This window comes from Helianthus annuus, chromosome 14, assembly GCF_002127325.2.
Source record: "Helianthus annuus cultivar XRQ/B chromosome 14, HanXRQr2.0-SUNRISE, whole genome shotgun sequence".
Classification (NCBI taxonomy): Eukaryota; Viridiplantae; Streptophyta; class Magnoliopsida; order Asterales; family Asteraceae; genus Helianthus; species Helianthus annuus.
This window is the reverse complement of record NC_035446.2, coordinates 72,778,744-72,800,980: the sequence shown is the minus strand read 5'-3', so window position 1 is coordinate 72,800,980 and position 22,237 is coordinate 72,778,744. Positions and strand designations below refer to the sequence as shown.

Here is a 22,237-nt window from a genome sequence, read left to right as displayed (position 1 = left end):
ATTTATTCACTCTTGATTCATCATTTAAAAGAACCAAACCAAAAGAGAATAGGGAAATGAATTATATATAAAATATGATGCATCCCCCTTTTTTACATATAGTAATATAATTCACATAAACACAAATAATAATAAAAATATGTCAATAATTGAATGAATTAGAAAAGGAAAATAACCAACACCTGTTTAACTTTGAACAAAACATGTGATATTAATTTTGGTAAGAAAAGATTATAATGACCAAAAATATAGGAAAAGTTAATTACTTGCACAAAACATGTGAAAAGTTAAGTTTTTATTTTATTTTATATAATAAACTATAAAAACATAAAAGATAAAAAAGAATATATCAACAATTGAATAAATTAGAAAAAAAAATAAACTTTTTTTTTGGACGGTGACATTCTTTCTGAGTGAACCAATGTCACACCGCCTAATCGGCGGCCCTAGCCAAGTCTGCCCAAACTTACGTTGTCTTAACCGGGCTCGCGCTGGGTTTGCCAGACTTGGTTACGGTGTTCCCCGGAAACTGTACTGCCTCCACACGAGTTGCCTCGCTGAAGTAACAGCCGGATGAAAACCGGGGTGCGGCTCAGGATCGAACCCCCCTCGGTGGGTTTGTCACCATCATTACCCAATATCCACCCAAATATGATATAAGTGGGAATTGAATTTGAGTCTCTATTGGAAAATCCAAGTCTCCTATCACTAGGCCATGATAAAAAATATCAACTAAGGGTATAAGGAGTGGTTAAACAGGTTAGAGTGGCAAAACATTGAACCGACCAATCAGAGCGTGCCATGTCAATTAGGCAAAAGTGTTTAAACTTTGGTGAAAAATGTTGGCAATGGTTTAAACACTTGGTGAAGTGGTAAACTATTTTAAAAAAAAAAAGGAAAAAGGTGTGATTGGTTGAGATTGGAATGGACCCCACCCCACACCCCCCTCTCTCTCTCCCCTTCCTCCTTCCCCGCGTCGGTAATCCATCACCGCACACCCCCCCCCCCCCTTTTTCGGTAAACTGAAAGCGGTAACACCTTGGCAATGGTTTACCGATCGGTAAACATTGTTTGCCGTGAATGATGTTTTCCCACACCGTATCCCCTAACACCGATTTTTATGTGGAAAAATTTGTATTGACCGGAGTGGGTGGGTGGGTGGGGGGGTCTAGGGAATTGGTTTCTACGCACACAGCTTCAACATTGGCTGCTGTTGTGTGGCTCATCTCAGTTTCTCATCAAAAGCAACCATTTTAGAATGATTGATAATTTCTATGCTTAGTTTTTTGTCTTCTTTCCACACACACTGGCACACCTTTTCCTGCTCATCTTCTTCACTTCCATCCATGAAGATCACCACCTTCTTCTTCTGACTCCATATTCTTCATTCACAATTCAAGATTCTTCATCCAAATCTGCTGATTTGTATGCAGACTTTGTGAACCCACTTCAGGTAATTTCACTTTCACACATCTTTCTTTTTCTTTTTCTAGATGCAAAAATTCAATTTCTTGAAATTCATTTATACCCATGTTTATCTTTTTCAAGAAAGATGTTAAATTACCAATCTTTTTGTATGTAGATGCCAAAAGATGAGATTTTTAAGCATACCCATTTGATCTTTGTTCAAAAAGATGTTAACTTGACCATTCTTTCTCTATGTAGATGCCAAAAGATGAGCTTTTAAGCCATACCCATTTGTTCTTTGTTCAAAAAGATGTTAATTTGACCATTCTTTCTCTATGTAGATGCCAAAAGATGAGCTTTTAAAGCATACCCATTTGATATTAGTTCAAAAAGGTGTGATTTTGATGAATTTGGTGTCCAATTTGTACCCTTTCGGTGATCAAGAATTTGGGGGATCATCAATTGGAGCTTATGGCTGCTGGTGATCAAGATTTTGCTGTATATTTTCATATGCTGTGTGTTTTGATGAGCAATTAGTTGGTGATAAAGTGATAGGGATTAGGACGGATCAAATTTTGATTTATACAATGTTGTCTGATAATAATTCATGTGGGTCAAAGCTGCTTCTAGCTTTACCAGATGATATATTCGCGGTTGTCACTCGATCTCTCAAGCCGAAAGACGTATTTAACCTCTCCTTATGTTGCCGGAGTCTTTATGTTCACGCGGGTTCTGATAAGGTATGGTTAACACAATGTGAATTACTAGGAGTGATTCCACATAAGGATCTTATCGAGTGGCGAAAAGGGGTTAATTCCTATAAAGCCCTTTGTCGGTTTCTTGTTTACGTTCAGCCATTAATCGGGATTTGGGTCCACCAAAATCCCGAACTAGGCAATGTAGTTTACGTCATGCCTGGTTTCATTTCACTTGTTGGATGTCGAATCATCCCACAAGAACTCGGGCCTTTAGGAATTGACGAAGGCCCAATTCTGTGGTCACCCGTGTTTGAAATCCTAGGTAACGTTGATGGATCGTCGGCTTTTATATTTCATGGAAGAGAGCGCGGTAATAACTATATGTATCCAGGTTCCATTAAAGGTATAGACCGAAACTGCAATGTGTTGTTACTTGAAGTGGAACCAAGACAACAAAAAGATGGGGGTAAATTGGTCCATAGCAAAAGTTTTGCCGGCAATCCGAATCCTGTGGATAAAGAGTTTTCGAGAAAGATTTGTCCGTCAGATCGCGGGCTTTCGATGTCACAAAGAATTCAGGGTTCTAAACCATCTGTCCCGTTCAGTCGTTTGGCTTTTGTTGACCGAAAGAAACTTCTTGAGGTTGTTACTAGCCAAATTCGCGTTAAAGTATCGCAGTCGGGAGACGGGTTGTGTTTTCCTTGCTTGGAAACCGAGGATTTTAATAAGTTAAGTGAAAGGCACGTACGCCTTATGCAACTGTATGATAACGGGTTGAGTGCCGATCCTACCCAATCAGATTTGGGTGAAATTAGAAAGCTTTTCGATAATTCTCAGCTTCATAGAGACGCCTATAGATCACAAGGTTCGAAAAAGAAATCGCTTGTTGGGTATTTTAGGGATAGCTTCAAAAGTATTATAGGGAAATCAAGCCTTGAACATACAAAACACTCTTCAAGTGGTGGAAGCAATAAGCATGCACAGTTTCAAGATTTTTTGCGGTCTGGAGATACGATAGGATTAACGTTGCACGCTTCAACCGCAAGGTTATCTTCTTATAGAGCGTGGCCGAATATGCACGAAAGTCGATTTGCTTTATACAAGTTAGCCGAACAGGAACCGTTGACCGGTCAAGAACACGCGGGTTTATGGGCCGGAACTTTCGGTTGGCCACCCGGGAAACCTTCTGCCGACAAACCAGGAAAAGCTTTGTTCTTTTTGTTGTTGTCGTACGTAGAATCTCAAGGTGAACGCCATCTCATTGGAACCAAAATCTTGGAAGGGACCCACTATGTGTTGCACCCGAATGGATCTGCGATGTTTGTCGTAAATATCAACGAGCCGTCGGATGAATCATTCCCATGGGCTTGTGATGGTGATTCCGATGTTCTTGATTTGAAAGAGGTGTTTAGTGGTGAAGGTATCGCAAATGGGTATGGGTTTAGGTATCCGGGTTCTAAACCGGGCTCGTTGTTTGTGTTTGAAGACGGGATGCTTGTTTTCACATGGAAGGAATCGAGAGCTGCGTTGACTTTGCAGAGGGTCAACTTGCAAGATCTTTTGAAGAAAGGTGAAAGGGTACCTCCTCTTCCACCTATCGCTAACTTTGCGTATTTGACCAAGTCATATTCGAATGTGTATGCGGGGTTCTCGAACGCCTTGCATCCCACATCTTCACCTAGGTATGTGTTTCTCGGTTTTTCCCTAATGATACCATCTTTTTACTTGGTTTTGTGTATATGATTGTGAAATGCATGCTTTAAGTTTAAATATGATGTGGGGTGCGAAAATTGTAACATATGTTACATATGATCAGGTCTTGTTACATATGACATGTTAAATGCAGAAAAAAAAGTAACCATCTTTATTTGCCGAAAATAATCTTTAGAACTTTAAAAACCGTCAAACTTTCTACAACGTCGATTTGAACCATTTCAAGTTACCAGATTAGAAACTGAAACGTGACAGTTGACATTCCGGTATCTTTCACCATGCTTTAAATAATTCTATTGGTTTAGGGGCTTTTTCAAGGAAGAAGGAGTTGAAGAAACGAGTGGAGTCATAGCCACCAGAAAGTCGGTGTCAGGCATTCGTATTGGAAGAATATAGGAGTCGTTCATTCGTTCTTCCATTTCATATTTCTATGCTAAAGTTATTTGTAATAAACACTCATGTTCTTGCATTGTAATGCCCTTTGCAGCTTTCATTCCTTAGTTGTTTACTTGATAACTTTTGATGCTAAATTTGTAAATTCAGTAGATATTTCAAACTATGATGATAAACCCATGTATGCGTTTTGGCAGGACGGATCGTTCATAAGACTGATAGTACCAAACTGCCAATGAACCAAGTGGACCGATCTCACGATTATGGGGCTTCTTCGGCATGGTTAATTTAAGGTAACATTGTATGTATGTATGTATGTATGTATTGGAAGAAGGAAGGCTGCTCATACAGCGTTAGCGTTGATACTATACGACATATGGCCTAATATGGTATGTCGATCCAAAGATCCTAATAAACCCGAGTGCGTGTGTTATTAAATAAGCACATTGCTATTAAACAGGTCAAATCCAACATTTTGTAATTGTAATTTGTAGCTACATATTGCAAGGAACTTAATGTTCCTTGATCATTGCATTATAGTGTTTCTTGTGTAATGTTTGAAGCATCATGGTTGGTTTGGGGGCTTTTTTGTCACCCAAATTGTCTAAATGTCTAATCATAGACTTTAGTTTTTTTTTTTTTTTTTTTTTGAAAGGTAATATTATAAACACGGCCCGGCCCAAAAAGAGCACGGAACCAACCCAAACTTACATCATATACACCGGACTATTACACCTTTCACTCCAATTATTATATTATATTATATTATATTATATACCTAACATTTTCAAAGAGGTTGAACAGTAAATTTATAAATAAATTTTATTTAAGTTTTATTACTAACAATAAATTACTACTATTACTATTTTTATTGTTTTTTTCTTTTACTTTTACTAATACTTTTTTCTTTTTCTTTTTAGGTTGAACACTAAATTTATAAATAAATTTTATTTAAGTTTTATTACTAACAATAAATTACTATTATTACTATTTTTATTGTTTTTTTCTTTTACTTTTACTAATACTTTTTTCTTTTTTTTTTTTTACTTTAATTTTTTCTTTATTGTATTATTATCACTACAACTATTGCTTTTATGTATATTTTGTTTTTCGTTTATAACTTTATATATTTGAACTAGATTATTAGACCCGTGTACTACACGGGTTTAAGGATATAACTTTATAAATTATTTAAATTTATATTCTTTTCAAAAATTTACATAACTTTATACGACATTTGTACCGTATAATTTTTTTTTACAGTTTTCTTGACGTGACGGTATAAAGTTTGTTGAAAATGGAGTTGTATTCGTAATAGTGTATTTTTTTTGCCGATATGATAACATTAGCGTGACGAATCGAACCATACCGATACTGGTATTCGTTTTTATGGTTTATATCGATGTAAAACACGTGTAGATATCGTCTTATGCGTATCTCTTTTGGTTGCTATTCTGAGTGTTGGTACCATATCGAACTGAACTAATACTGACCAAAACCCGCTGCGAAGCGCGGGTAATCCCACTAGTTATTATACATATTAAAACATAGAGGGGATGAACAGTAGTTAGTTTTTCTTTAATATTTTAATATTATATAGTTTTATTATATAATACATTTAACCTTTAACATATTTAGATTTTTAATTTTAATTTTTTTTAATACAACATTAGTACTGATACCGTATAACAATGGTTTACTTTTTTTTGTAGAATGATGTCGATTACCCCTTTCCGTTTTTTATTAATATATAACACTTTATAAAATTTCAAACATGCTATCTCTTCAACACAATTTTTATTTGAACGGGTCAAATATAGTTGATATTTTTTATCGTCACAAGCCAAACAAATACCGACCAACAACGCCATATATGTACCATATTCATTTTTATGGTTTTATCGACGTGGCTGTATAAAATTAATTAAACATAGAGTTGTATTCGTAATTTTTTTTGGTATCGTAGCATATATCGAGTGCCCGCACTAACCGAACAACACCGGTACAAATATCTGTTTTTATAGTTTTTAATCAATGTAAAACACGTGTTGATTGCTATGCCAAATGTCGATATCGTATTGTAATGAACCGGACCGATACTGCCTTAAAGCCCGCCGCAAAGCGCAGGGGAGTCCAACTAGTTTAGATTACAATGAGAAGACCTATTTTTAAGCCAAAAAAACCGAGGGATCTAACTTCCCTAAACATGTCTTCAACATACCCTCTCCCATTCGAGAAAATCATTTCGTTCGTCGCCTTCCAAATACACCAACAAGCAACAAAGATGAGCCCCCGCATAGCCTCTTTATGCTTCTTATTTCCTGGGAGACCCTTGTGACATTCCAGCAGATCACCAAAAGAGAGAGCATAAATGTGAGGAATTTTCGCCCAGTCGCACAAACGGTTCCACAGTCTAATAACCGTCTCACAAGCGGTAAACAAGTGATCAACCGATTCAGCTACTTCCCCACAAAAAACGCACATGTCCGAATCAATCCGAAAAGTTGATGGCAAGTTTCATTGAGTAACATAATAAACAAAAAAAGTAATAAAAAAAAATTGTTTAGGGGAAATAAAATCTTGCCACATAAATAATTGTCCAATATTAGAGAACCAACCGATATATGTTTATTAAATAAGTAAATTATGTAAATTTGTAAAACAGGTTATTTTATTTATTAAAACCACTTACTCTTTTTTTGTAAGAGTACATTATTGTTTTTATATGACAAACATTATTTTTGTAAAAAAAACATACTTTTCTATACAAAATAGTCTTGAAAACTTTTTTTATAGATTAACTATAAAGTTATACAGAAAACACGAGACACGAAGAATTTGAGACTGTTGATCGCCATAATTAACTTTGTTTATAACACTCACTCTGATTAACTTGATAAAAGAAAACTTACATTATGGTTATTATGTTTAGAGACAAAGTTCCGTTAAAATCTTTTGGAAAAAAATAAAGCTCCTTGAGTTTACGCATCCCAATTCCATGAACCAATTTCTTAAATGCTCGAAGGACCTTGGTAAAAAAGGCACGGCAAATTCTCATTAGGACGAACATGTTTAAACAATAATATAGTACTATTTTGCAAGTCAGGAGACAATTTCAATAATCGGGCTATCACCTAGTATCATAACCAAACCCGCGGAATTTTTTTGTAATTAATCCATAATTAAACCTCATGCTCGAATACCCGTCCTGTTACCGTCGCAAATGTTTCATATTTTTACATCTTCCCTAGTAAGGTCAACTATCACCGTTTTTTACATCATCATCATCATACTCAGTAAATCCCACCAATACCAAACAAAGGTAGGGTTTAAGGAGGGTAAGATGTACACAGCCTTACCTCTACCCCATAGGAATAGAGAGGCTGCTTTAACTGTTTTTTACATTTTTTTACATGTACAAACTATGAACACATTTGTACATTCAAATATCCACTTTTTATTAACAACATACAATACACTATTAATGTAAAAAGTATACATTTATTCATAAAATATCAGTTGACCAAAAGGGCACTAGCAAACCAAAATGTGAGATGGGATGGTGAAGTGGATCCAATAATTACAAGTAACAACAACAGCAGCAGTAAAATATGTAGAATCCTCTTTACAATTAGCCTTTTTTAACTTTTAACCCCACCCCCACCCTATTATATCTGATTTTGAGAATCAGGGGAACACTGGCAACTGCAACGGCAACACGCCCCATTGATGAAGAAACCCTTCTCCAGTGCTCACTTCCAAGAACAACAAAACGATCACCGCCAGCATTGCCGCCCGGCCGTTCCATGTTTCTGCACTTTTTGTGAAACCCCACTCCCAAACCGTCACCGGGGCTGGCAGTTCTCTTCGTTGTGAATCGTATGTTGCCAAAAGCTCTTCTACACTCCCAAGTGGAACCAGAGACTGCACAAAACCATATAACCATTATTCCGTATTTTCGACATGCTTACCTACAAATAGGGGTGTAAATGAGTCAACCTGCTTATAAGCTCATCATGAAAGCTCAAGCCCAAGCTTCATATAAAGAGCTTAAGCAAGTCTATTGTTTATTAAAAATAATAATTTTTATTTAATATAAGAGTAAAGTACACGAATGGTCCATGTGGTTAACCAAAACTTTGGATTTGGTCCCTAGCTTTTCAAAAGTAGACGGATAGTCATTGTGGTTTGCACTTTGTAACACATTTAGTCCCTAACAAACAAATTTAAAGGTTTCAGAAGGTCCAAGTTAGGGACTAAATGTGTTACAAAGTGCAAACCACTGGGACCATCCATTTACTTTTGGCAAAAGTTGAGGACGAGTGCAAACCACAGGGACCTTCCGCGTACTTTTGGAAAGCTAGGGACCAAATTCAATATATTGATAAACCACAAGGACCATCCGTATACTTTACTCTTAATATTAAAAAATACATAACAAATGAAAAAACAATTAAAAGATATTGTATAAATCTATTATTATATGTGTGAATTAATTGTATATTCATATAAATAAAAATAATTAAATAATATTAGAAGGTTAATTACGCGCTGAGCATGAGCCCGGGCTCTCTTAAGTTAAACAAGCCGAGCGCGAGAGCGTAGGCGAGCTCAGGCTCGGCTCAACCGATTTACACCCCTATGAAGTTTATCCGGGTCATGTTTTATCTCAAACGGGTTGCAAGTGTTCAATCATAACAAACACATCGATTATTTATAAAATAAAATAAATGTATATAACGATAAAAAGTGTTTACCTGTCTAGCTTCAAGATTTGATACAGCCATGGCTCCTACATATGGGAGGCTTTCAATAACTGCATCAGCTAAATCTCTAATGAAAGTCGGTTCACATCCTAACGCAGGAACCCGACCCCATTCCACTATACCAGATTCTAATGCCAATTCTTTGTATTCCACGTCGATTTCTTCCAATGTTTCAATATGTTCACTCACAAAGCTGCCAAAACGTTAGTAAATTACAATAATGCCCCTTTCGATGTTGGTAACGTGTTAAAAAACCAAAGTACCTAATGGGTACCGCCAAAAGACTCTTGACACCTTTCTGCCCAAGTTCAATGATCGTCTGGTCAGTGTACGGTTTCAACCATTCAACAGGGCCAACTCTACTCTGCATCATCATAACAGCATAATTATGAACATATATATATATATATATATATATAGGACAAAGATCCGTTAGGAACCACCCTTTATTGCAAGAACCGCGAGAACCAGTGTGAACACAACCAAAAATGCCAAAAAATAGCTAAAAAACACACAAAATTTTTATTTTTTTTTTTATTTTTTTAGGTTTTTTTGGGGGTTTAGTTTTTAGCTTTGGGGGGGGGGGGGGTTAGGTTTTTTTTAGCTATTTTAGGTTGTGTTCACATTGGTTCTCGCAATAAAGGTGGTTCTCGCATGAACCTTACCCTATATATATATATATATATATATATATATCTAAATGAACGATATTATTACGCATGAAATATGAAACTTATATCGGTCACCTGATAAGCCAAAGTGTATGGATTATTTATCTTTCTTCTCTCTAATTCTTCCATTATCAAATCCACACATTCTTCCATCTCAGCCTTGTATGGATCACCGGCTTCTTCCACATATGCAAGTGGCACCCCATGAGCACTAAAGAAGATCATCACCTATAACCGTATCATTTTAAATTAAAAAACTTTAAGATAAAAGAAAATGGGCATTAATAGATAAATCGTTCAATAGCTGAAAAGGGCAAAACCGAAAAATGAAATACCTTTTCAGGATTAGTAAAGCCTTTAAGCTCGTTTTCAATTAAGCCAGCCATGGCTTTTATGTATCCCTCACGTTGGTACCAAGAAGGTATTACTGTGTGCTGCATGTTAACGAGGTATTCATCCTCCCTGTAAATTATAAAAAAAAAATCATAAATGCGTTTACAAATGACGCATGATATTATTTTTTAAGGTGATATGACCGCGCGTTAATCACCTAAAGATACTTTCAAGGAGTCTAAGGCTTGAACCGCTAGTTGATATTGAGAATTGAGGGTAAAGAGGAAGCACAACCAGCTTGTTCACTCCGTCTTTCTTTATCTATAATTACCAAAAAAGAATTAGCATTGGATATCATAGCTGTTAATAGCGAATAGCGACAAATAGCGACCGCTATTTTATAAATAGCGATACACTAGAAAAAGAATTTTGAAAATTTTTTATATGTATATTATATCAAAATACCTTGGTATCTATGCTATTTTACATGTATATTTAACAAAAACCTATAAATCCAGCTATTTTATAGCTATATCTAATTGCTATTTACAACAAAAAAAAAACTTACTGTCGCTGTTCACGCTATTGGTTGCTATGACCCAGATAGCGACACTTGGTCGCCTCGCTACATAGCGTGCTATAGCGGTCGCTATAGCCGCTATTGACAACTATGTTGGATATTATAAAAAAAAAATCAAATAAAGTGTCACGACCTACATACCTCCTCGATTGCTTCTTCAGTGAACGGGTGCCAGTAGCGCATACCCACATAAACCTCAGCTGGTACATTCTTTTCATAAAGTGCCTTCCTCAACTCGGTAGCCTATATCAATAAAGAAGGTGCATACCCGAAGGTCTAATGAGAGCGGGAATTACATGTATGTAACTAAATATATGACATTAAAACATATCATGCCTGTGCATCTGTGATTTGGCGAAGAGGAGACCCGCCACCAATTGAAGCATACCCTTCCTTGCTCTTGGGTGCTCTAGCAACAGATATAAATTGTGCCAATGGCTTTTGAAGAAAACGGAACAATCTTGGTAGTCGAATAATATCCTGTGTAGTGAGTGCTAAGTTGTCAATATCTACCCATGCAAAAACTTCACAATTATAAGTAAAATATTGTCCATAAATGATCGTTAAAAAGTAGATGTGGCAATATGGGATGTTGGACAGGTTGGCTTAACGGCAGTGGCGAAGCTTGAAAATTTCAATTGGGGGGTCGGAAGTCACCGGACCTAAAAGTATATACCTAATTTTTTTTATAAAACCGGGGGGTCGAAAACGTATATACCTAAAAAATTCTATACGAAACGTACATACATAACACTACTGAGCGAAAAGTTCGGGGGGTCACCCCCCCCCCCCCCCCCCCCGCGGCCCCTTCAATTCTTCGCCCCTGCTTAACGGGTCAATACAGGTTCAGAATTCGGTCACTTTATAATTCTACACCCGCAAAAAAAAAAAAAAAACGTCCATTTTTTTTTACAAAATATGAATAGAGTAAATTACAAGAGATCCTTGTGGTACATACCGGGTCTGCAAAAAGGTTGAATAAAAAGGGTTGCACATCATCAAGAGTCTCGGGACCTCCAAGGTTTAGCAACAACACTCCTATCTTTCCATCATTGACAAATGAAGCCGGTGTGTCTTGTGTACTAGATGTCATTAACGCCCTTAAAGGGAATGATTCTTTGTTGAGTGATTGTTTTTGAGACCACCCAAAGGCACGTTTACGTTTAGACATGGTAATAGACGAGTTTCCGACATCGGATGAGGCCTCCATGTGCAGCACAACATGGGATGCCACTTCATTAGAGCAATTTACGCGCGGTAATATTCTGTCAAATATCAATTCCAAAAACCATAAATTTTGCATAATAGTTTGTTGATGTATTCTTACAAATCATTGACTTTAGTGATTTTGGTTAACAGGCTTCATCTATATTAGTCATTTATATAGCATTCATACATATTAATCTAATTACATGCCAAGTTAATGGATTGAAGCCAAATCACAAACGAAACTCATGAATCTTGCTCATTTTGTGGAAAATTTTCTTAAATTTATCTACAAAGATGCTCACTATTGAAATGTATACCAAAATTGACAACAGTGTTGTAAGAATCGCTAGGCGCTAGTCAGGCGGTGGGGTACTGACTAGCAATTAATCGGGATTAATACGGATTACTCGGAATTAATCGGATTGAGTTTTTTATATGTAATTTTTAGTTGTATATATACACACACATTTTTGTATGGAGTTTTTTAAAGTAGACATGTTTTAACTCCTCATTGACCGATTTTTTAAGTAATTGGAAGAAATTTATATGGTTTGGTCGAAATTTGGTCGACGTCTGGCCAAAATTCGCCCAGAATAGGACCGCCATTGACTGCCTAGCGATTAATCGGTGAACTTCCGATTAGTGATTAATCGGCGATTAATCGGAGACTACTCGGGATTTTTACAACCATGATTAACAACCTACTAAATCCTAAACAATCAAGAAACAAACTATAAGGTGAAACCCAGTTGCAAAAACGTAGAGAAATGACAAAGAAACAAATCAAAGACGAAAAAAGATGAACGACTAAAATACAATCAAAACCCAGATGCAAAAACCCAAAAACCCAACAAATTAACGATGCCCCATTTGGGGAAAACAAAAGGGGCCGAAATTATAGCAATTTACTCGCGCTGCCATCTGTCAAATATCAGTTCCATAAAAAGCAATAATTTGCGTAACAGTTTGTTGTTTTATTATTACAAATCATTGACTTTAGTCAACAGGATTCATGCCAATTAAATGGACTGAAGCCAAATTACCACCAAAACTCATGAATCTTGCTCATTATCTATGAATTTTATAAAATTCACCTACAAAAATGCTCATTATTTAAAAATATACCAAAATTTACATCCTACTAAACCCTAAAACAATCACACTGATGAACACAAGAGCAAGAACACAATCAAGAACCAAACTTTAAGCAAAAACCAGATGCAAAAACAATCAGATTAACAAATACAAGAACAAAAACATAATCAAGAACCAAACTTTAAGCAAAACCCAGATGCAAAAAAACCAAAAACAATCAAATTGATGAACACAAGAACAAGAACACAATCAAGAACCAAACTTTAAGCTAAACCCAGATGCAAAAACATAGAAAAACTCCGAAGAAACAAACCAAACACAAACCCAGATGCAAAAACCCTAAACCCCATCAAACAAAAGAAGACCCATTTGGGGAAAACAAAAGGGTTCAAAATTACAACAATAAAGAACACTTACAGAGGGGTTTTGTGATGGAATCTTGGAGAAGAAGGAGAAGGGGGGCATGGTGCTTGAATCCTGATGTTCATGGATTGATGGTTCATGGTTTTTGTTGTAGCCAAAAAAAGGGAATATTTTGTTTGGTGGTAGTACTGTAGTAGTGGGCAGTGAGGGTTTGTTGACTTGAGAGGATTAGGGTTGAGAAATTTTGTGAATTAGAATTTTGGGGGAGGAGAGAGTGAGCTGATAATTATGGAGTGACCCAGCACAACTTTACTCTCCATTGACAGTTTTTGCTGCTTCTCAAATACTGCCACCTGTACAAACTTATTATCCAGTTCCTCATAGTTGTTATTTTATATTACAGTCTCTCTTTCAATGTGACAATAACCTATAAATATAACAATATCCACTTTGATAAACCTTATTTTAAGTGGTTTGAAACTTAAGCTTTCTGGTCAATCACTAAATATTTAAAACACTATTTTATTCTTCACTTATAATATTTATAAAATTAGTATCTAAGACTCGCGTGTATGACGGAATCGTTAAACCAGACAAAAGACGTAAAAACGTTAAATCATGAAATATATACCAAAACGTAAAAAGAAAAAGAATTTCCATGCATTATAGCAAATACGTTAACAATATATGAAATCTTATGTAAAAAGGTGAAAGGCCTTCAGCGCTACTGTTAAACCAAACAAAAATTAGACATAAAAACGTTGAACCATACACGCATGTTACATAGTGAGAACTCGTAACTTAAATTGGTTTGAATAAATAATAATAATAATAATAATAATAATAATAATAATAATAATAATAATAATAATAATATAGTTGTAAAAGTGCCGCCTAGGCTCTGAGTACTCCCCGAGTACTCGCTACAAGGTAGGCTGCCGAGGCCCGAGTATTGTTCTCCTAGGCCAATGACTCCCCGAGTAATCTCCGCCTAGGCCGAGCACTCCAGAATCCGACTAGGGAGTGCCTAGCGACTTTTGTAACCATGAATAATAATAATAATAATAATAATAATAATAATAATAATAATAATAATAATAATAATATTATTATTATTATTATTATTATTATTATTATTATTATTATTATTATTATTATTATTATTATTATTATTATTTACTATATCTTAAAGAGAAAGGTCGGTGGAGAACACCCTCAACTTTTGACACATTCACATATTAACCCTTAGCTTTTGACAACCTTTCTCTTTTAACTTTCAACTTTTGACAACATTTATATAATATTAAAGACAAAGGTCAGTGGATGACCTTTGTCTTTTACTCTTCAACTTTTACAAAAAAATGCATACTTAGCCCCTAGACATTTATCTCCTTTCAATTTTCATATTACAATTCTAATCCCTTTACTTTTACTTTTAAACCCTTATACTTTTAGTTCTTTCAATCCACACTCTCAAACTAGCTAACTTAAGCATTCACTTTTAACTTTTGGTAATTGACAACTTTGAGCTACCAACTTTTTCTACTTAATAACTTAACGTCTCATTTATTTGAATTGTTTTTATGACTTTAGTCCATAGCGTCACACATTAATATACTTTTTTAATCTATTTCTAACCATATTAATGTCTAAATTACTTTTACGATTTTACATGATTGTCTAAAATATTGTTACAACTTTACCCTGCAATGACGTTAATTTCACGAACGTACCGTGTGTAGCAAAGTCAAAAACGTGTAATGTCACGTGCGGGCATCACATGTTAATTTCATCATTGTACATTGTAACCACAATGCTTATATAGGCTACACTGAGTTTGATCGAATACGTCAAACACATGTTTTATGTGGTTAACACATCACATAATGTGTCGTCAGCTATAAACAACTAAGGTGTTGCCGACGTAACGCGTTGTGTATCGCAGTTTTAACGTGCATGTCGTTTTAAAATCCACGTTTCAACGTAAATGACTCACGTTTTTGACATAAACTTTTTTTCTCAAGCGAGTCTGCTAAAAAATAATACGTTTTCAACTTATTTTGTGTACGTTCGTAAACTGTATTTGAAAGCAAGTCGGGTCAAGTGTACTACGTTTTCATTCGACGGCGATGTAATTTTTTTAAGTAAAGAGTCGGGTCAAATATACAGTATAAATACGAGTTACTTTTACTTTTGACGTCACCGCAACGCGCGGCGGGTCAAAATCCTAGTAATAATAGTAATAATAGTAGTAGTAGTAGTTAAATAAACTTATAAAGTATGACTCATTACAATCGGAAACAAATCATCAAATATCAATGGAACTCGATCCTCCGTTCAACAAGAGCCACGCGACCGCTGAAGATTGGAGAAAAGCGTTGCACAAGGTTGTTCCGGCAGTGGTGGTGTTCCGTACCACTGCGTGCAGAGCTTTTGACACTGAATCGACCGGTGCGAGCCATGCTACGGGCTTTGTTGTTGATAAGCGTCGAGGAATTATACTCACTAACCGTCATGTGGTCAAACCAGGTCCTGTGACAGCAAAAGCTATGTTTGTTAATCGTGAAGAGATTTCGGTTTATATGATATATAGAGATCCTGTGAGTTGGTTAATAGATTGTTGATGTGTTTCACAGTTTGTGGTGATTATGATTAGGGCCGTAAATGAATGGAACGTTCGACAGAACATGAACAGAGGCCGCATTCGTTTATTTATGTTCGTGGACATGTTAGTTTATGTTCGTTTGTGTTAGATAGTTAATTAGGGCTTTTAACTTATTAAATTTATTTAAATACTTCAAATAATGTATATGTGTGGGCCGGGGGTGAAAGTTAACGTTATTTTACTTAAAATGCGACGGACGGTTAATCATGCATCATGTGGTGGCGTTGATAGCCGAAAGACAAGGGGGTACATGCACTAATCGGTTTTTGCCCCAATTGTTGAGTGTCATGTGCCTTATGTCCAAGGTTTGATGCAAAACTACTATCGAGCTTGGGGTCTCACTGGAAGAAGACTCTCTATTCCTACGGGGTAGAGATAAGGTTGTCTACATCTTACCCTCCTCAGACTCTACCTTAGCTTTGCTATTGGTGGGATTTACTGAGTATGATGATGATGACACTAATACTCTTAAGGAAGATTTTTACTTTTAGTAATAGTCTAAGGGAAGAAAAAAATAAATATTTATATGCAATAAAGGCTTGTACACATAACTTTAAGTTATATATATATATATATAGGGTAAGGATAGTGTAAAAAGGGCCTAAAGTGTGAGAAGTGTATTATAACACTATATATAATACTATATAACACCATATAAACACCGTATAACAATATGTAACACCATATAATACCATATAACACTATGTAACACTATATATCATTATATAACAAATATAATACTATACATCTGTCATAGACATGCTATCAGACAACCTATAGTGTTATATTTGTTATATAATGATATATAGTGTTACATAGTGTTATATGGTATTATATGGTGGTACATATTGTTATTCGGTGTTTATATGGTGTTTTATAGTATTATATATAGTGTTATAATACACTTCTTACACTTCTCACACTTTGAGCAGTTTTTACAGGATCCTCTACCTATATATATATATATATATATATATATATATATATATATATATATATATATATATATATATATATATAAAAGTTGATGCCTTATGACATCCACCCATTGACCTATAAATGTTCATCCACCAATCAATACACTAAAAATTGAATAGCAAAGTTCCTCACAAACTAACTTTGTAAATTAATATATGAAAAATAACAAAATATTATAAATACACATGCATTTGTGTTTCACCCAAAATGGGCTTTGCTTATGAAATTATTGTATACTGTAATGACAATTTCTAATAATTATTTATTTACTATATTACTAATATGTAAAAGTCAAAGTAAAATTTTTGTCCCTATGGTTTACATCAAATTTCACATACATATCCTATTTGCAAATTCCGACCATTGTAGTCCCTATGATTTATCAATTGCAATCAATAACATCCCTTTGCCTAACAGGCGTTAATAGACCATCAAATTAGTCAACAGTGTGAAGGGTAGTTTGGTAATTTCACCCAAAGCTGACCCTTTCACACCCATTTCATCCCTTAGCTTCCCACCACTCTTCATTTTGCTCCCTTTTCTCCTGAAAACCCTCCTGACGATTCTAATTGTAGGATATGAGTTTATAGAGGTATTTAAGACATTAAAAACAAACAATTTGTAAATTCTAACTCAAATAAAGTAAGTACACAAGCAGGAAAATATATCAAAACTGTTTTATATTGAAATCCAAAGATTGCAATTATTGTACAATGATTAGACAATCTCCCCTCAGCCTGATCACTCACAAATCTGTACGTATAAAAGAGAATGAGATGAAGTGACGAATAGATCTCTAACAGGTGAGATCTATTTATACTAAATACAAATAGTGACATCTAACATTCCTAACATAAAAGATTCCACAGATGTTAGCAAACATCTACGGAGATCTAACATCTGTTCTATTACATGAAAAGTTTGTTCTAAGCTAAGTATTGTTACATTGAGAAACCTATGTTCTTTAAACTGTTGTTAGCTTATATCAAACATTTGTTTGGCGACAACAAATGTTTAGTCTTCATGATCAGTGCTTTGCTTCAACAGATCTTTGGCCTTGAACAACGGTTTCTTCTTCAATAGTGGTTCCAAGGCTTCAAACAGATCTTTGAATGTCTTCAAATAGATGTTCTTATTAGTGTTCAAGATTCACTATCTTTGGAAGGAGAATGCTTCAACAACTATTTATTTCTAGATCAAAAGGTCATGTTTTGGCTTTTGAATATCACCCGTTCTTTTGTAGGTCCAACAATCTGGCGCGACGCATGGAGCTGTTGCGCGCTTTGAAGATTGTACATGAAGTTGTTTTTTTTTTCAATTTGTTTCTACGTATACCTAAAGTGGTTCACATATTTGTAATACAGTTATATTTGTAAGCATGAAATACTTTAAAGGATATTTGTATTAAAAAAGATTTTTGTTTTTGGAAAATTACCTTGATTACAAATGATTGTGCCTTTACATGAAACATTTTTGGAGGTGTGCTGCATTACAAGTGTGAGGAATGAGCGTGCCATCTGTTTTTTTATGCAGCTTGTATATGCCATTACCAAGGACCTACTGGATAACATAGGGTCTTTCCATTTTGGGGCTAGCTTGTCCGGGCGCTCTGCATTTAAGGCTTCATTGTCGTAGAAGACGTAGTCTCCCATGTTGTATGTGCATATCTTCACTCAGGAATTGTAATACTTTTCGAGCTTGAACTTATACTTAGCCACATTAATACTTTTCAAGCATTATGGGTGAAGGGAGCCTAGTTTCGGCGGGGATCACCGCTTCAGAGTCGTAAGTTAGGTTGAAGGGTGTTTCACCATTGCATGTTTTCAGCATGGTGCGATAAGCCTATAGCACATTGGGTACCTCATCTACCTAACTAGTTCTTTTGGTTCCCAGCCTTGCTTTAAGTCCCTCGACGACACTACGGTTGACGCATTCGACCTGTCCGTTCCCTTGCGGGTGCGTGATAGGTGAAGATGTGTTGAATGTGGAGGTTAGCTAACCACTTCTGTAGATTAGCATGTACAAAGTTGGTGCTGTATTAAGTGACAGAGCTCATTGGGAGCCCAAAACGATAGATGATGTACTTCCAGATTAATTATTTTTACCACAACCGCCGTTGTGGATGCGAATACCTTTCCCTCGACCCACTTGGTAAAGTAGCCGACGACAACAATGATGAAGGGAGCTTCTGGAAATAGTCACACAAGATTGATGGCCCATTGTTGGTGATGTGTGTAAAATGCAACATATAAATTACATCAAATGAGGCATAAAACTAACCCTTTTTTAGTACTAATGTTGGAAAAAGTGTGCTTTTGTCTTCCTTTTGTATTTTCAGGACCAAATGAGCTTAAATGAACAAAAGGAACAAATATGCAGCAAAAACTAACATAAATACAAGAAAAGGAATAAACGTGGCATGCCCGACCCCTCGAGAGCATCTTCCCAAGCAAAAACAAGAAACAGAGGGCTGACCACAGCCCCGTGCCCAGCGGACACGGGGGCGTGGTCAGATGTCTGCAGAAAAGACAAAGTTATAGAAGCTTCTATTCCTAGCATGGGGGCGTGCCCAGCTCAACACGGGCCGTGGTTAACGCTAAGATTTGCAGAATCTTGCAAATCTTGATAGTACAAATACGCTTCTACACACGGGGTCGTGCCCAGCGAACACGGGGGCATGTGGAGCCTAATACAGACAATTGCAATTAATGAAGAAAGAGAAAGAGGATGGCCACGGGGCTGTGTCCAGCGGACACGGGGCCTGTCCTGGCTTCTGTGCAGGCTATAAATAGGGGTGCTTGGTTCACTTCAAAAGCATCCCTTGGCAAACCACCTCTTTCCCACTTCACCACCACTCCACCACCACTACAACACCCACATCCACCACCAACATCCATCATCCACCTTAGAGTGTGTGTAGTAGTCTTAGGATCCAATATTGATAGTAAGAGTTCTTGTCAATCAAAGGCCATGTTTGGCTAAGTCTCTTACATCACTTGGTGAAGACAAACATTTAATGTAATACTTTTGATTTTTAATCTTTTCGCACTTTTTATTTGGTTTTGTATTAATGACTTTAATAACTAGTTTCTTATGTTGAAGGTGAAACTTCCTTATCGTTTGTCCGTGGTGTCTTGGCATTATTTTACTGTCTATATAAAATAAAAGATTTTCACCATTTATATCTCTACGGACTATATAGAGATATGTTGGCTACCTAGTCGGGGGTTAAGGGAATGGTTTGGTAAGGTTGTTGCCTTGTTCAGTGTATAGATCCTGCAAGGACCTGGGTCAAGCTTACTAGGGTACTGGCAATACTGTTTTAAGTCAGACAGTAGCTGAACACAGGGCCGTGCCCACCGAACACGCCCCCATGCCCAAGCTTCAGATACTGAAAACAGAACTGTAAGGTCCTGACGGTTGGTAATTTCTGACACAAACATGAGTGGTACTGATCATTTTTACTTTCGCTCATCTTATGGCACGTGGTGTCAAATATGTGGCGGATCTCATGAAGATTTAAAATGTTATTTTTTAAATTACATTCCCCACTATATACACCCATCGTTTCCTGTAGCCTTAAGATGGGCGAAAGTAAAAACAATCCCTATCTTTCCCTCGAATGCTCTCAATCATCTCTTCTAGATGATATGATTCTCGAAGAATTATTTCAAATGGAAGAACTAATTCTCCAATTGATAAGAGAACTTGAGATGGAAATAACTAATTCATCTCAAGACGACGATCAAGGAGAATTATTGAGATCACATTCGGATTATAACAACATCGTTGCTCCCGATATCACCTCTAACTCTTGTGAGGACTTGAGCGATAGTCATCCCTGTGTCGATTGTGCCGTGAAGGACTCCCCATCGGTTTCCACCGATACATACATAGACTTGAGTGATTCGACATATAACTTCTTTAACAAGAGCCCGGATAAGGGATGTTAGGAAACTTTATTTGTAAGTATTGAAGAAAATCTCAATCAACTGGATCTCTGAAGAAGGTAACAGTCCTGAAGATCACAAGAAGAAGAAGAAGAAAAAGAAGAAGAAGAAGATCAGATAGGACAATTGAAACGCAAAGCATCTACTTCAAAGAATCACAAGTTGATCAAGAGTTGATTTGGATTATCTGAGAAGGTCATTTCTGATGGATCTGATGATATTTCTGATGAAATATCATCAGTTTCTGACGATTTTGATCATCAGACCTTCTGATGATTTGTTCACCAGAATTTCTGATGAAGTGGTTTATCAGAAATTCTGATGAAAACCCCACTTGTCTAAAAATCACAACTCTATCCTGCCACCAATGACCGAAGCATGACATTATTGGTTATCATGATTACAAATGCAACTTGAACGTTGGATTCAATGAATATGTCAAATTGCTACTTTACGCAGGACTTATTGCATGAATAAACAAATGCTTATTCATGTACACAGTCGTCTATAAATAGAAGGCTCAAGAGGCAGATGGAAATTGAGTTTGAAGCTTATCATTCACATACAAACACCCAAACTCCACTACTCTTCTCACCCACAGAATTCAAGATTCATTTGTATTAGATAATAATCTTACAATCACCTTGTTAAACTAATTTGTTTCAAAGTGATATAAACTTGATAATTCTGTAGGTCTTGTTTCTTGAAAGTCTGATTTCCATTTCCGCATATCTCTTTCACATATACTGAAATCACTTGCCATATTACGTAAAAAGAAGTTGTTAAGGCTATACTGGGTCCAACAATTGGTATCAGAGCAGATTGAATAAATTATTTTCAAACGATCAATCGTTCATCTTCTTTTTTTCTAAATATGGCCAGTTTTCAATCCTGGAATAATGCTTTTAACATTGGTTCTATGTCCAAACCTCCGACTCTGGTTAGAGAGGAATACCCCCAACGGAAAATCAGGATGGTCAATTTCCTTAATAGTCATGACCAAGCTCTGTTTCAATCCATTGAAAGGGGTCCACATATACCAATGACTGAAATACCAGCAATTCCAGCAACTGACCAACTACCTGCTATCCCTGCCTCCCGAGCTCCCAAAAGTGAAATACTTTGGAGTAAGGAAGACAAGGAACTGGTAGCTGGGGATGAAAGAGCAAAATCACTCTTAGTTATGGCCATCCCCAATGACATATTTTCATAAGTTGATGCTTGTGCATCAGCCAAGGAAATATGGGATCAGTTGGAAAATCTTTGTGAAGGAGGAGAAAGGATGAGAAGAAACAGGAGAACAAACAACGTCTCATCTTATGAAAGGTTTAAAAGTTTACCTAATGAAAAATTAAATGACACATATCAAAGGTTCACAAAACTTTTAAACGAGCTAAAGAAATTTGGAATAACTAA

At 36.1% G+C, this 22,237-nt stretch overlaps 2 protein-coding genes across 5 annotated transcripts; one reads left to right on the top strand and one right to left on the bottom strand.

Annotated features, from left to right (window-relative positions):
- Nucleotides 1-1,157: 1,157 nt before the first annotated feature.
- On the top strand, nt 1,158-4,765 carry LOC118486334 (F-box protein At5g39450-like). 4 transcript variants are annotated; one of them, XM_035982704.1, is made up of 4 exons: nt 1,160-1,453; nt 1,749-3,787; nt 4,124-4,289; nt 4,409-4,554. In XM_035982704.1, exons 2-3 carry the CDS (start codon nt 1,995-1,997, stop codon nt 4,212-4,214), a joined length of 1,884 nt encoding a protein of 627 aa, XP_035838597.1. In that variant the 5' UTR covers nt 1,160-1,453; nt 1,749-1,994; the 3' UTR covers nt 4,215-4,289; nt 4,409-4,554. The 4 variants fall into 4 exon arrangements, with proteins under 4 accessions (XP_035838599.1, XP_035838597.1, XP_035838598.1 ...); XM_035982705.1 differs by having other exon boundaries at nt 1,171-1,453; nt 1,666-3,787; XM_035982706.1 differs by lacking the exon at nt 4,124-4,289 and having other exon boundaries at nt 1,158-1,453; nt 4,409-4,765.
- Nucleotides 4,766-7,648: 2,883 nt separating this feature from the next.
- Nucleotides 7,649-13,632, bottom strand: LOC110908466 (ferrochelatase-2, chloroplastic). The gene is made up of 10 exons (XM_035982703.1): nt 13,283-13,632; nt 11,520-11,826; nt 10,898-11,041; nt 10,703-10,804; nt 10,199-10,302; nt 9,984-10,110; nt 9,724-9,876; nt 9,241-9,341; nt 8,969-9,170; nt 7,649-8,135 (listed from the first exon to the last, which is right to left on the bottom strand). Exons 1-10 carry the CDS (start codon nt 13,366-13,368, stop codon nt 7,899-7,901), a joined length of 1,563 nt encoding a protein of 520 aa, XP_035838596.1. The 5' UTR covers nt 13,369-13,632; the 3' UTR covers nt 7,649-7,898.
- Between the last annotated feature and the right edge of the window lie 8,605 nt (nt 13,633-22,237).

What these genes read in the sequence shown, in the direction of transcription:
- LOC118486334 (XM_035982704.1), top strand. Translation starts at nt 1,995, where the DNA reads ATGTTGTCTGATAATAATTCATGTGGGTCAAAGCTGCTTCTAGCTTTA. An exon ending in CATCCCACATCTTCACCTAG is followed by an intron (nt 3,788 to 4,123) that starts GTATGTGTTTCT and finishes CTATTGGTTTAG; the next exon opens with GGGCTTTTTCAAGGAAGAAG.
- LOC110908466 (XM_035982703.1), bottom strand. Translation starts at nt 13,368, where the DNA reads ATGAACCATCAATCCATGAACATCAGGATTCAAGCACCATGCCCCCCT. An exon ending in TCAACCTTTTTGCAGACCCG is followed by an intron (nt 11,042 to 11,519) that starts GTATGTACCACA and finishes CTCACTACACAG; the next exon opens with GATATTATTCGACTACCAAG. An exon ending in CTTTTGGCGGTACCCATTAG is followed by an intron (nt 9,171 to 9,240) that starts GTACTTTGGTTT and finishes ACGTTTTGGCAG; the next exon opens with CTTTGTGAGTGAACATATTG.